General features: G+C 39.9%; 1 protein-coding gene across 2 annotated transcripts in view; it reads right to left on the reverse strand.

Moving 5' to 3' along the window:
- Window positions 1-16,057, reverse strand: part of jakmip2 (janus kinase and microtubule interacting protein 2) — a 66,109-nt gene that overhangs the window by 15,426 nt on the left and 34,626 nt on the right. For both annotated transcript variants that reach the window (XM_053478395.1, XM_053478396.1), the window contains exons 14-18: window positions 12,084-12,182; window positions 11,937-11,990; window positions 11,790-11,855; window positions 11,580-11,648; window positions 11,166-11,243 (exon numbers count right to left, since the gene is read on the reverse strand). In XM_053478395.1, coding sequence (XP_053334370.1) covers window positions 11,166-11,243; window positions 11,580-11,648; window positions 11,790-11,855; window positions 11,937-11,990; window positions 12,084-12,182 — 366 coding nt within the window. The remainder of the gene's footprint in view (window positions 1-11,165; window positions 11,244-11,579; window positions 11,649-11,789; window positions 11,856-11,936; window positions 11,991-12,083; window positions 12,183-16,057) is intronic.

Raw genomic sequence — 16,057 nt, forward strand, 5'->3', positions numbered from 1 at the left:
GAGAGCTGATCCGAAAATTTTTTAAAGAAATCTGTTGGAAATCCATCCGGTCCCGGTGATTTGCCACTTTGCATAGATCTAATGGCTAAACTAATCTCTTCGACGGTAAGGTCTTTTTCCAACCCAGCAACCAGCTCTGGATTGACGGAGGGAATGTGAATTTTTCCAGAAAAGTCCTCCAAGGAAGAAGGGTCCTCATAAGCCTCAGAGGTGTATAATGACTGGTAGTAGTTCTCAAAACATGCATTAATTTTTAAGCTATCAGTATTCTTGCAGCCCTGCTCATCATTAATTGCAGAGATTGTCTGATTGGCAGTTTTTTGCTTCAACTGATGAGCAAGTAATCGCCCAGCCTTTTCCCCGTGCTCATAACATGTATGCCGTGATTTAGAAATGAGATATTCTACCTGCCGCGTTGATAGAAGATCAAATTCAGTTTGTAATAATATACGCTTTTTCATCATATCCACAGAGGGCGTATGACTGTTAAGCATATCTATCCTCTGTATTTCATCTGTCAGCTCTTTGAGGCACATAGTGTTAATTGTATTTTTATTTGCACAATATGATATTATCTGGCCTCTTAAGTATGCTTTTAGCGCCTCCCAAACAGTTAAAGAGGACATCCCTGGCGTTTGATTTATCTCGAGGAATGATGCAATCTCAGAAGAAATAAATTTAATAAAATTATTTTCTGACAGAAGCAGAGGATTTAGTCTCCAAGGGCGATAGCTGGTCTGTGTATCAGGAATACACATTGTCATGGCTAAGGGACCGTGATCTGAAATGACTATGCTTTCATAACCACAGTTAGTAACGAGGGGAAGAAGTCTATTATCCAGAAAGAAATTATCTATACGGGAGTAGGTATTATGAACTGGGGAAAAAAATGAGTATTCTCTTGAGGTAGGATTACGAAACCGCCATAAGTCAGCCACTCCATAGTTTTTAAGAAAGAGTTTAATTGAGCGAGCCGACCTGGACAGTGATACCCCTTTGGGCAAACTACGATCTAAAACAGGGGAAAGTACACAATTTGTATCGCCACCAAGAATAAGGTGAAGAAAAAAGGCAGGATTATCCCAGTTTGGTGCATAAATGTTGGCCAAGATGACTGGAAACGAGAACAGCTGTCCAACAACAACGACATAACGCCCGAATGGATCAATTTCTGTTTTAGTCATTGTAAATGGTATATTTTTATTAATAAGTATGGCAGCCCCTCTAGCCTTTGAGTTAAAATTAGAGTGATATATCTGTCCCGACCAACTGCTTTTAAGTCAAAAAAGATCCATAGTGCGCAAATGGGTCTCCTGAAGGTAGGCAATATCCACATTATGTTGCTTTAAATGTGCAAATACCTTTTTGCGTTTCACTGGGTGATTAAGCGATTTAACATTCCAAGTCATGAAATTGACTCGGCAACCTTCCATTCTTCTAGCTTTATTAGTATCTGTCATATTATAGGGATATAATTGGATACATGAAAATTAGGAATGCTACAGTGTAATAAAGAACGCAAGATACAGTGGGCATCTGTCAAAATAAGTCTGGCACTTGAGCTAACCCCACCCACCCCTTTATCTCTCTCAACAATATTTTTATTGATTTTAAACAGGGATATAACAGGGTAAACATGTAAAGTTTCAATATACTATAGATTCTATGACCCTCTTATAAGCCCTATAACACCCACCCCAACCCTCCCTGACTCCAAGCCAGCTATACATGTATAAGAAAGGCTAGACGCCAGGCATCTAAAAAAAAGAAGAAAAATAGAAAAAAAACATATATATATACACACACACATACACACACATATATATATGTACGCATGTGTGGAGCTGGAAGTTTTTTAGTTCTGCGTGCAAAAAAAAAAAAAAAAAAAGAGAAGAAAAAAAACAAACAGACAAACAACTAAATAAGAATGGAATCGAACTATTAATGTATATGAAAAAAGCGAAGGAAGGGCCCCCACACCTGCTGAAATTTCAAGTCTGAATGACGGATTGAGTAATGAATCTTCTCCAGGGACAAACAGGACATAATATCTCTGAGCCACTGGGCGTGAGTGGGTGACGTGGTATCCTTCCACTTGAATAAAATAGAACGCCTAGCCAGGAGTGTCGCAAAAGATAACAAACGCTGTTTAGCTGGAGTTAGACACTTGTCTTCCTCTCCAGTGACACCAAAGAGAGCGATCAGAGGGTCTGGTTCAAGGTTGCATTTTAATATGTACGACAAGGTTTTAAAAACATCCCTCCAAAATTTTTCCAAGTTCGGGCATGTCCAGTACATATGAATAAGAGACGCCTCTCCACTTTTACACTTATCACAGCAAGGATCAATGCCTGGGTAGAAACGGGAAAGTTTAAGTTTAGAAAAATGAGCCCTGTGTACAACCTTAAACTGTAACAAAGAGTGGCGAGCACATAAAGAAGTTGAGTTGACAAGTTTAAGAATTGAATTCCAAGTATCATCTGATAGTGACAAATTTAAATCTTTCTCCCAAGCAGTTTTAATTTTACTTAAAGGGGTGTGACTCAAACCCATCAATCCACCGTAAATAGTGGATATTAGGCCTTTACATAACGGGGACAAACATAGGAGATTATCTAGAATATTTACATCAGGAGCTTCAGGGAAATTTGGTATTAAAGAGTTAATGAAGTGTCTTACTTGCAGGTATCTGAAAAAATGAGAATTGGGTAGGTTAAACCTTTCAGAAAGCTGCTCAAACGATGCAAACTTATGATCAACAAACAGATCTTTGCAAAGCTTGATGCCCTTATTGTACCATTCCTGAAACACTGAGTCATGTAAGGAAGGTTGGAAGAGATGGTTAGAGACAATAGGACTGGAAAGAGAGAAGCCCAGAAGACCGCTGTGCTTTCTGAACTGAGCCCATACTCTCAAGGTATGCCTAACAACTGAGTTATTGATAGATTTAATTGAGGGGATGGGGAGTGCAGATCCAAGGAGTGCAGAGACAGAGAGATTTTTTACGGACTTTATCTCCATTTCCACCCAAGCAGGCCGATTAGGTTGGTTGTGGAAATATGCCCAAAAGATGACAGATCGAATGTTTGCTGCCCAGTAGTAAAAACGAAAATTAGGCAAAGCCATGCCACCGTCTCTTTTAGATCTTTGAAGTAGGGACTTATTCAGTCGTGGATGTTTACCTTTCCAAAGGTAAGAGGATATAATTGAATCTAAAGCACCAAAGTAAGATTTGGGAATAAAAACAGGTATAGACTGAAAAAAATATAAAAATTTAGGAAGAACACTCATTTTAATGGCATTAATGCGTCCCACCAGGGACATGGACAGTGGTGACCAGTGTCCCAAGTCCTTTTTTGTTTGGCTCAACAACCTAATAAAATTTTCTTTAAAAAGGTGTTTATGTTTTCTTGTGATTGTAATACCGAGATAGGTAAACTGATTTCTCACTATGTTGAAAGGAAAATTTTATGTTCTTCTCCCTGCCTCCAAATCCCAGATATGTCCCTACAACTGCGGAATGCAATTGCTAGTGGCTCAATGGCAAGGTTAAAGAGCAATGGGCTAAGAGGACACCCCTGACGAGTTCCCCGCTGAAGGCTGAATGGTTGAGACTGCTGAGCATTTGTCAGAACTGTGGCATTAGGGCTTGAATATAATAATTTAACCCAAGTGATAAAACTTGGACCAAAATTGAATTTTTTTAAAGCCCTAAATAAATACTCCCATTCCACACGATCAAAAGCCTTTTCAGCATCCAAAGAAAGGACACACTCAGGGATCCCCTCTGATGGTGTATACAGGATATTCATAAGGCGTCTAATGTTAAAATAAGAAAAACGATTTTTAACAAAACCGGTCTGGTCCTCAGATATAATAGAGGGTAAAACAATCTCTAATCTACGAGCCAAGACTTTAGCAAGGATTTTAACATCCACATTAAGAAGAGAGATTGGTCTATATGAAGAGCACTCTGTTGGGTCCTTATCCTTCTTTGCTATGAGGGTGATGCGAGCCTCATTAAATGACGCGGGCAGCTTACCTTGCTGAAAAGATTCAGATAGAACCGAAGCTAGTTGTGGTGCAAGGTATGAGGAGAATGATTTAAAAAACTCTGCAGGGAACCCGTCAGGACCCGGGGACTTACCAGATTGCAATGATGAAATAGCTGAAATGATTTCCTCCTGTGATATGGGCCCTTCTAATTTTAATTTAGAATCAGGGGACAGTGTTGGGATATCTAGTTGAGTCAGGAAATTCTCAACTGAACTATGGTCCTTAGGGAACTCAGAAGTATATAGTCGAGAATAAAAATTCCTGAATGCATCATTAATTTTAGAATGATCGGTAGTAATGGTACCATCCTCCATCCGAATTCTTGTAATGTGTTGTTGTGCTCTAAATCCTCTTAACTGACTAGCTAAAAGTTTCCCAGATTTGTCACCATGAATGTAAAATTGGCTCCTACTCCTTAATAATTGACGTTCTATAACATGTGTTGAGATAAGTTCAAACTTACTTTGCAATTCTACACGTTTTTTATACAGATCGGGGTTTTTAAATAGAGCATACTGCTGATCAATTTCTTTAATTTGGTTGATTAGATCTTTTCGCTCTTTATATGCCTTCCTTTTCATATTTGCAGTGTATGAAATTATCTGTCCCCTGAGGTAGGCTTTCAGAGCATCCCAAACAGTTAAACATGACACTTCAGATGTTTCATTTGTGTTTAAGAAAAAAACGATCTGATCTTCCATAAATTTAACAAAATCATCCTCTATCAGTAACGATGAATTAAAACGCCAATTTTTATTAATCTGAGGTAGATTGGGGATCTTTAGAGACATAAGAACCGGAGCATGATCTGATATCACAATGCTCTGATAAGCACAAGAATTAACCATTGGGATCAATTGATTATCTACGAAGAAATAATCAATTCTGGAGAAAGTATGATGAACATGTGAGAAAAATGAATATTCTCTCTTTTTTGGATTAAGGAAGCGCCATATGTCAGAAATACCAAAGCTGCAAAGATAGGACTGAAGTAGCGTGGCAGATTTACTCAGAGGTATAGGATTGGGAGATGACCTGTCAATTGATGGGTCTAAACAGCAGTTAAAGTCTCCCCCTAATATGAGAGAGTATGAGCTCAGATCCGGCAAAACAGAGAAGAAATGTTCAAAGAAGGAAACATCATCGTAATTAGGGGCATATAAATTAGCCAACACTACATTAGTATTAAATAACTTCCCTGAAACAATGATATAACGACCATGTATATCTGCAATAATATTATGCTGCTCAAAAGAGATGTTTGGATTAATGAGAATTGAGACACCCCTAGCTTTGGCCTGAAAAGTCGAGTGGTAGTGCTGCCCTCCCCAACGCGACATAAGACGAGAATTATCGAAACTGCGAATGTGAGTTTCTTGTAAAAATGCAATTGCAGTGTTAAGTTGTTTAAGGTGTGAGAGCACCTTCCTTCTCTTGACCGGATGGTTTAAACCCTTAACATTCCAGCTCACAAAGTTTAAAGAACTATTCATTCTCCCTGAGAGGAGATGCAGATAGATAAACATAAATAATGAAATGCCCAGCGTCAGCCTTAAAACAGAAGTGTAAAACACAGAGCATCACGTTAAAGATACACCGTGTATACTGAACTAACATAATACTGGCTTTGGAGAACCCCCACCCCTGCCCCACACACCCCTCCCCCCCACACCCCACTACCCCCAAACAAACAAAGATAGCTGCTAAGAAACAAAGCAGCAAGCTCTTCCATCCTTCCATTTTCCACCTAACCACTCTTCCTGCCGCTAACCACACCATCTTCTGCTCCGACAGTTCACAAAAACTAAGAATTAAATATATAAATAAAACATTTCCCCACTCCAATACTGAAATCTCTAAATAAGAGAAAAACACAAAACAACCCCCTCCCCCCACGTCACATTGTAACTCTAAATAAAATAAACAAACATGTAAATTACACGTGACTAGAAGTAGAGAAAATAATAATAGAAAACCAACAACAACTACACGTGTTTAACACAATACTCTTACCAGGAAATAACGTAAACATGGCTAGATTTAAAGTTAAAAAGGGTACTTTCCTGAGAATTGTAGTATTAAAAAAAATAAAACTATAATGCACTACGTAGTTTTCGGCAGACTGTCTATGTGTTTCTGCGCCTCTTCTACCGAGCGAAGCCACTTCTTCTGTCCGGTAGAGAGAGTTATCCGGAGCCGTGCTGGATACAGGAGAGAAGGCCGGAGTCCACGGTTGTATAACTCAGTCATAACGTCTCTATACTCGGCTCGCTGGCTTAAAACTTCGGGAGCGTAGTCTTCCACGATACGAACCTGCTGACCGCGGTATTCCAGCTTCCCTCTCCGCCGAGCCTCCCGAACCAGAAGGTCTTTAACCTGGTACCGGTGCACACGGAGAATGACGGGCCGAGGTCTCTGACCTGAAGCGGGTTTGGATGCAGGTATGCGGTGGGCTCTGTCAATCTCAGGCGGGGAAGGGAGCGTTTCACTCCCAAACACCTCGCACAAAAACTTCGAGAAAAACTCGGTAGGGAGTCCACTCTCAGTACCCTCCGGAAGACCCAGGACACGCAGGTTCTGTCTCCTGCTCCGGCCTTCTAGGTCTACGACTTTGGCCGTTAACTTAGTGTTGCTTTCCCGAAGTCCGGAGCAGATGTTCTCTAACTCGCTCACACGCTGGCTCAGGTCATCTGTAGCGAGTTCTAACGAAGGTAAACGCTGTCCATGGTCCTCTACTTGGGTTTGGATTTGGTCCAGTTTACTTTCTAGTAAACTAAACGAAGATTTAAATTCAGCCGCTAACGCTTCACGTTGTTTATCTAACAGCGCAGAGATGGCCTCGACTGTCAGAGGGGTCGCAGTGTCGTCTTTTTTTCCGCTTTTAACACTCCTTGTAGCCATTATAGATAAAAAGTAGTTAGCCGTGAGGTAGAGTATAAAGATATTGTAAACCAAGGATTTAATTCAGCATTTAAAGACGAGTAAGGGAGTAAAGAAATTAAAAATTGTCGGAGCACCTAACTCACACGTCTACTCCATGTGGCTGCTAACCGGAAGCGTCACCCACCCCTTTATCACCAACAAGAACAGGGTGAACCCTATACCCTTCCAAAACAAATCCACACATCGAGTGTTTGTGCGTGTTGGGGATGCTATAAGATCAACAACAACAAAAAAAAGAACAAACAACAACACAACCCCCCCAGGCTCTCGACAAACCCCTCAATCAAAAACCCTTTAAGCAGCGTGCACTGTTATTAAATCAGATTCCACTTTGAACAGTGCCATACGCAACACGAACATTAACATCTTTCAGTGAAACATGGCTGATCATCACGATTCCTTAATAGGTGAACCAAGTTATTAACCAAAGGGAACAAAAACAAATAGCAATTCAGGTCAATTAAACCTTCACATTCTTGTACCTGCGTAGCACTTGGAGTACCGTATACATCAGTAAAGTTCAGTCTCAGTCCTTCTCAGGGGGAATGATGTTCTTCTTGACATACCTCTTTGCTTCCTCCGCATCTGTGAATTCTTTTTCTTTACCGTCATGTGAGATACGTAGCCGGGCTGGGAACAAAATACCAAAACGGACGCCTTGACGGTTGTGCAATAATTTCCGGACCTCCGTGAACGCAGCCCTGGCCTTAGCAACGTTTGCCGTATAATCTGGGAAGATGGCGATTGATTCCCCGTTGTAACTTAACGGAGCTCGGGTGCGCGCGCGCTTCAGAACTTCCGCCACATCCTGATAGTAATGAAGTTTAGCTACGATGGCCCGCGGCTTTCCATCCGATCTCCTTGGCGCCAAGCTTCTATGGGAACGATCCACAAGTACATCTTTTTCCAAGTGCAGCGATTCCTTCAGCAGCCTAGCCACCGACACGGTGGAACTTGACCCATCTGTCTCAGCTACTCCAAGTATCCTAATGTTACACCGTCTCATCCTTCCCTCCAGGTCATCGCATTTTCCTTTCAGAGCGGTCACCTCGGCTTTCAAGTCTGTTACCACAGTCTGTAGACTATTTACTTCGTCTGACCATGTTGACAATCCACTTTCCACCTCTTTGATCGAGGTTTTCATTTGATCTATCTCGGAGTGAATCGCCGCTGTATTATTCATAATTTCGGCCTTAACCGCCTGCATTTCGTTTTTAAGGTAGTTGAAATCGTCAGCAAGCGCATTTTTCAACTCAGATTTAATCACCTCCGAAATGTCCGTTCTGAGGGAGCGAAGTATCTCTGCTTTTAAATCTGCCACCTCCATCTTTTCTGGGCTGTCCAGCGGGGGCGGATTCGTTCGCGATCTAGTAACGGTGGAACTCGAGGCCGGTGCGGCGCTGGGCCTAGCAGCCGATGATGTGTCGAATTTGTATTTACGCAGTTTTTCAGCCATTAGTTCGTACATCAACTATTTCCCGGATTTAGGAACACATTCACACAGATTTCAAACAGATTTCTCGTGCTGGTATGTAAGATAAGGCACTTATTAATTTTATAAAACAGGGGTTCAGCGAGAGCCCAAGCTAAATACGTCCTACTCCATTGACATCTCCCAGCATCCCCTACTGATTTCTTCAATTTTAGAAGTATGGTTAATTTGAGGCTGCTTTTTTATGTTCTTTGTATCTTGGCAAAAAGAAGACACTGAGTACTTGGAACCCACAGACTGAAGGTGATACAGTGGGGCAAAAAAGTAATTAGTCAGCCACTAATTTTGCAAGTTCTCCCACTCAAAAAAGATCACAGAGGCCTGTAATTTTCATCATAGGTATACCTCAACTATGAGAGACGTAATAAGAAAAAAAAATCCAGAAAATCACATTGTAGTATTTTTAAAGAATTTAATTGCATGTGAAAAATAGAGTTGGGACCAAAGTAACAAAGGCTACCATCAGTAATACACTGCGCCGCCAGTGACTTAAATCCTGCAGTGCCAGACGTGTCCCCCAGCTTAAGCCAGTAAATGTCCAGGCCTGTCTGAATTTTGCTAGAGAACATTTGGATGATTCAGAAGAGGACTGGGAGAATGTCATATGGTCAGATGAAACCAAAATATGTTTGGAGGAGAATGCTGAGTTGCATCCAAAGAACACCATACCTACAGTACTGGGAAGCATGGGGGTGGAAACATCATGCTCTAGGGCTGTGCTTCTGCAAAGGGACCAGGACAACTCATCCATGTAAAGAAAAGAATGAATGGGGCCATGTATTGTAAGATTTTAAGTAAAAACTTCCTTCCATCAGCAAGGGCATTAAGGATGAAATGTGGCTGGGTCGTTCAACATGACAATGATCCCAAACACACCGCCGGGGCAACGAAGGAGTGGCTTTAAAAGAAGCATTTCAATGTGCTGGAGTGGCCTAGCCAGTCTCCAGATCTCAAGCCCATAGAAAATCTTTGGAGGGAGTTGAAAGCCCGTGTTTGTAAGGGTCCGCCACTAGAGGCCACTGTTTTTATTTTGTAGTTTTGTTGGCCGACTCAGTTTCCCAGCAGGCACCTCGGTCAGGTGATGCGGGTGCACACCTGAACCGAGGTAGCCATCAATCAATCTATAAATAGCTGCTTAGACTGGGAAACTGGGTCGAGCATTGTTGGTAACACCTCTGTCATTTGTGTGGGCTTTTTGTTCTGTTTTGTTATATGTTTAGTTTGTACTTTGATTTTAGTTGTGTTGACTTGGGCTCTCTTATTGGCAATGTCTCTGTGTATGTTTTGTGTGTGTGTTTGTGGAGCTGATTCAGTCCTGTCCTCCTGTGTTCTTGTGGTTAGCTAGAGCAGGTAAGTAGTTAGGTGTGTGTGTGGCTAGGAGCATGATTAGCTAAATTCTATGTTGAGTTATAGTACAGTTACAGTACTAGCATGCTTCTAGCCATAGCCCCTCTGTGTCTCTAGCTGTCCTGTGTTTCCTCTCCCCCTAGTGTCCCAGTGTGCCTAGGTTTAGAGTGCTGTCCCTCCGGGCTTTGGAGTAACGACTAGCTTGTGAGTGCCGCCTCGCTTAGTCTTGGAGGGCTGCCTCGCCTAGCCACTGGGTATCCTTTGTCTGTGTTTCTGTGCCCCTATTCCCTAGTGTGTTTAAGCTATTAGGTAAGTATAGCTTAGTGCATGTTGGGGCTAAAGACATGCTTAGCTAGGTGTATGTGTAGCTGACTGCCATGGTTAAGCTTAGCTTAACCATGTTTAGCTAAAAGCCATGCCTAGCTGATTGCCATGTCTTTAGCCCTCGTCCCGTCCCTCTCTTGGTCTCTTGTCTCTAGTCTTTACGTGTCTCCCGTTCTTCTCTAGTGTCTCCCGTTCTTCTCTAGTGTCTCCCGTTCTTCTCTAGTGTCTCCCGTTCTTCTCTAGTGGCCAGTTTCAGCTCCACGCCTCGTTTGTGTCCTGTTATGTGTTTGTCGCCCTGCCTGTGTCTCGCCACAGGACGTGTTTTGTGTCTCCCCTTGCCTGTGTCTCGCCACAGGGCGTGTGTTTGTTCCCCTGTCTGTGTCTTGCCAGAGAGCCCCTGTTAGCACAAAGTTAAGTATGGTTTGAGTTTGTTTGTTCCTTTGTTTGTATCTTTATTTATACTTTGTGTTTACCCTTTATTAAAAGACTCTTTTTGGTTACACCACCCCTCTGCCTCTATGCCTGCTCCTTCCGCCCACGGCGTTCAACACCTGCCACAACACCCCGATCATGACAGTGTTGCCCAGCGACAGCCCCTAAACATTACTGCTCTAGAGGGGATCTGCATGAAGGAATGAGCCAAAATACCAGCAACAGTGTGTGAAAACCTTGTGAAGGCTTAGAAAAACGTTTGACCTCTGTCATCGCCAACAAAGGGTATATAACAAAGTATTGAGATGAAATTTCGTTATTGACCAAATACTTATTTTCTACCATAATTTACAAATAAATATCCTACAATGTGATTTTCTGGATTTCTTTTCTTATTTTGTCTTTCATAGTTAAGGTATACCTATAATGAAAATTACAGGCCGCTCTCATCTTTTTAAGTGCGAGAACTTGCACAATTGGTGGCTAACTTACTTTTTTTGCCCCATTGTAATTGTGGTGGTGTTTTATTATTATTAAAACAAAAATTATTATTATTGTTGCCATAACCTACCATATAAGCCTGATCAAGGGCCTGCTTTCTGTAATCAAGCTCTTCCTCCAGATAGCCTTTTTGCTTGAGGAACATCTCCTATTAGATGACAGGGTTTTGTAAATTACACATTCTATGCACAGCAAAAGCTTTAAGTTTCAAAGATGTTTTAAAAAGTACAGAATACTATTTTTTTATATGATTTACAAATGTCCATGATTAACGACATAGTGTGTACAAAACACATACATGTACATAATTGTGCATATAAATAGTACTGCAAACCTAGAACAGTACTAAATATATGCACAAATAGGTTTTTAACACATAAGTTACTTTAAGATGAAAGATCATAAGTTACTTTAAGGTATAAAAGCAAAAAAGTTATGATACGTTATGATATTCCTTAGAGGTTAATTGTCAGGTTGACACTACCATCTCCAGCTCCAAGTCAATCATCTTCTGATGGAGTGCTGACTCTGTTCCTTCAATCTGCTGGATCCACTATGGCCACATATACAGACGCGTTTTATTTTTTAAACAATCTAAGTATTTTCAAAAAATATGACTTTGGACTTCTTAATTTTTTTATTACTTTAAGGAATATGGAATTCAAACATAAAAATAGTGATAAAAGATATTAACCTTATCAGCCAGGGACAGGACAGTACTTGCTTGAATTATGGCCACTTGTTCTTCATTCCTTAAATTCTGTTAGAATTGTTAACAGCAACTGGATTAGATATGTTCCACATTCAGACACTATTTCATATACAGGTTAGTCATACTCACCCCATTATCTCCTAGAATATCTAACAATTTGATGAGATCAGGTATACACACATCCTGTGGGGAAGAAATTAGATAAAATTTTAATAACCATGCATAATCAATCAATTAATCCATACACGCCATTTTATGGTCCTGTTATGCACTTACTTTTACTCCTTCCTTTATACAGTAGATTTGAAGGGCACTTACTCCCTCTGAGAAGGGGTGAATCGACAGTGTAAAGGGTGGGGATCTCCTCTCCCTCTCCTAATAAATAAAAAAAGTCAATCACACAAATCAAAACAATATGTAATCTTTACATTTATGTAATTGGTAGTATTATCATATATGGACACTCAGAGGCTTAGAGTTATAATTAATAAAATCTCAGAAAGAGGAGACTTTATTAACCCAAAAGATAGTTACCCAATGTATTCCTTTCCCTGTTCTGGCACAGAGTGAATGATTATGTAATATTTTGCGAATAAAATTAGATCATTTTAAATGTATAACCAGCTCTATTGTGCTGAAATTCAGAGTGGTAAAATATAAGATCTGTTACACTTTAAGTGCTTTTTGGAAATGATAATATAACTGATCAGCAACTAAATGTACTTTGTTCAACAGAAATCTATCCCTATCCCTCCCTAAATCTATCCCTCCCAGATATATGTGGTTATAAAGACTGTCCGAATCTAAATGGCAGACAGAGGTTTCTCCTTTATTTTTAAGGTGGATAGTCTGAGTGGATAATGTTAATGCTTGAGCTTTGACTGTAAATGATCCTAATTCACTGCTTCAATGCAGCATGTTTATCTAAAATATCACACTATCACTTAAAGTTTATTTAATAATTAAATTGTTAATCTACAACAAGATTATATAAATATCTAGGGGTACCTAAGTGGTTCAACAGAAAAGCGTTTGAGTCCTGATACACAGTCAAACATTAAATTACTGTATGTTCCACATGTAGTAACACATTAGCAACAACCTGGAATGTTATAGCAAGCATCTAAATAGCAAACTGAGCTAGCCTAGCAACCATTAAGGAACCAACAGGGTTACCATTTTGACATTTATAACCTTTATACATGTTTATGTATTTGTCATTTTACACATTTGTAATGTTTATAATTTCTATCATTTACCCCTTGCTTTTAGACATTTTTTTTTTTACACATGCTTTCAAAATGAATGAACTCAAAACAAGAAAATATTATTGTACTCTTTTAAAAAAGATTGTTTAAAAACTGCAGCAATCTATTTATAATTCTTGTTTTTAATTTGTTAGTTTTGGTTCTGTTTTATTTAATGAATCACTTGTACTTGCATCCACCTCCGTTTCCTGGTATGAAGATTATTTGCTTTTAAGAATTTTAATTTTGTAAGGACAGTTAATCCTGTTAATTGGAACATAGCTTGCAGTGATTGAATGGGATGATTACAATTAGGATACCTCTCTACTCTACCTACCTAATAATATGACATCCTCAGAGGTATGATCTACATGCATGTGATATTAGGAAACTGAATGGGCTCAAATAAGCTTAAACACCTCCATAAGCCAGCACTGACCATTAATGAAAATTAATAGAATTTTAGAAATTACAGTTGAAGTCAGGAGTTTTCATACACTTGACTGAAGTCATTAAAACTGATTTTTAACCACTCCACAACTTTCATGTCAACAAATTTTGGTAGTCTGTAGGGATATCTACTTTAAGCATAACAAGTAATTTTTTCAACAATTGTTTACAGATAGATATCACTTATAATTAAGCAATATCACACGAGGGACTGCTGTTGTGATGAAGATCAGAACAGCAGTGATGCAGTCATAGGCACTAGGGGGCAGCACAAGTGCCAAAGGCAGCACGAACACATCTGATAACAATAGCCTAATGTTCAACACAAAACCATTCCCATTACTTTTATATAAACAGTTTTATAGCTTTAATCAATTATGTTGCTCCGACCAACACATATCTAACCGTGCCTGCCAGAGTTTTTAATTATTACCAGTACTATGTAGCCAAAAGGTGAGCAGAATAAAACATGTACAGTGGTGTGAAAAACTATTTGCCCCCTTCCTGATTTCTTATTCTTTTGCATGTTTGTCACACAAAATGTTTCTGATCATCAAACACATTTAACTATTAGTCAAAGATAACATAATTGAACACAAAATGCAGTTTTTAAATGAAGATTATGTTATTAAGGGAGAAAAAAAACTCCAAATCTACATGGCCCTGTGTGAAAAAGTAATTGCCCCCCCTTGTTAAAAAATAACTTAACTGTGGTTTATCACAGTTAAAAGTTCAATTTCTGTAGTCACCCCCAGGCCTGATTACTGCCACACCTGTTTCAATCAAAAAATCACTTAAATAGGAGCTACCTGACACAGAGAAGTAGACCAAAAGCACCTCAAAAGCTAGACATTATGCCAAGATCCAAAGAAATTCAGAAAAAAATAAGAACAAAAGTAATTGAGATCTATCAGGCTGGTAAAGGTTATAAAGCCATTTCCAAAGCCTTGGGACTCCAGCGAACCACAGTGAGAGCCATTATCTACAAATGGCAAAAACATGGAACAGTGGTGAACCTTCCCAGGAGTGGCCGGCCGACCAAAATTACCCCAAGAGCGCAGAGACAACTCATCCGAGAGGCCACAAAAGACCCCAGGACAACATCTAAAGAACTGCAGGCCTCACTTGCCTCAATTAAGGTCAGTGTTCACGACTCCACCAAAAGAAAGAGACTGGGCAAAAACGGCCTGCATGGCAGATTTCCAAGGCGCAAACCACTTAAGCAAAAAGAACATTAAGGCTCGTCTCAATTTTGCTAAAAAACATCTCAATGATTGCCAAGACTTTTGGGAAAATACCTTGTGGACCGATGAGACAAAAGTTGAACTTTTTGGAAGGTGCGTGTCCCGTTACATCTGGCGTAAAAGTAACACAGCATTTCAGAAAAAGAACACCATACCAACAGTAAAATATGGGGGTGGTAGTGTGATGGTCTGGGGTTGTTTTGCTGCTTCAGGACCTGGAAGGCTTGTTGTGATAGATGGAACCATGAATTCTACTGTCTACCAAAAAATCCTGAAGGAGAATGTCCGGCCATCTGTTCGTCAACTCAAGCTGAAGCGATCTTGGGTGCTGCAGCAGGACAATGACCCAAAACACACCAGCAAATCCACCTCTGAATGGCTGAAGAAAAACAAAATGAAGACTTTGGAGTGGCCCAGTCAAAGTCCTGACCTGAATCCTATTGAGATGTTGTGGCATGACCTTAAAAAGGCGGTTCATGCTAGAAAACCCTCAAATAAAGCTGAATTACAACAATTCTGCAAAGATGAGTGGGCCAAAATTCCTCCAGAGCGCTGTAAAAGACTCGTTGCAAGTTATCGCAAACACTTGATTGCAGTTATTGCTGCTAAGGGTGGCCCAATCAGTTATTAGGTTCAGGGGGCAATTACTTTTTCACACAGGGCCATGTAAGTTTGGATTTTTTTTCTCCCTAAATAATAAAAACCATCATTTAAAAACTGCATTTTGTGTTTACTTGTGTTATCTTTGACTAATAGTTAAATGTGTTTAATGATCAGAAACATTTAAGTGTGACAAACATGCAAAAGAATAAGAAATCAGGAAAGGGGCAAATAGTTTTTCACACCACTGTAAGTAATCGATATGCCTAAAAATCCTGTAAGTTCCACTAATTGTGCTAGGGTGTAGAATTTCTTGTCCCACTCACCAAGCACGGCCCTTGACCAGGGATTGTAGCCATAATTTAAACAACAGAGGCAAATTGGAACAACTTAGAAGCAATTGTTAAGGAGACAAAGTGTTAGTTTAAGATGGAATACCAATATCAGCTGTGTTCTTGCTGAATGTGCTTTTGTGACTGTTTTTTACAGCAATGTGGGTTTTGACGCTCTCTCCTCAGTAATGACCTTATTTCACCAATGCTTGGTTAAAGTGTACATACAGTCACACTTTGACCCAGCATTGGGTCAAAGTGGGTCACAGTGGGTCACATACAGAGATTTTAAGGAGCTTTATAAATGACAAGAAATTATGTCATGGCTATAGAATCTTCTCATAGGCTAATTGACATCATCTCTGTTGGAGTCAATT

Source organism: Clarias gariepinus, chromosome 19 (assembly GCF_024256425.1).
Source record: "Clarias gariepinus isolate MV-2021 ecotype Netherlands chromosome 19, CGAR_prim_01v2, whole genome shotgun sequence".
NCBI lineage: Eukaryota > Metazoa > Chordata > Actinopteri > Siluriformes > Clariidae > Clarias > Clarias gariepinus.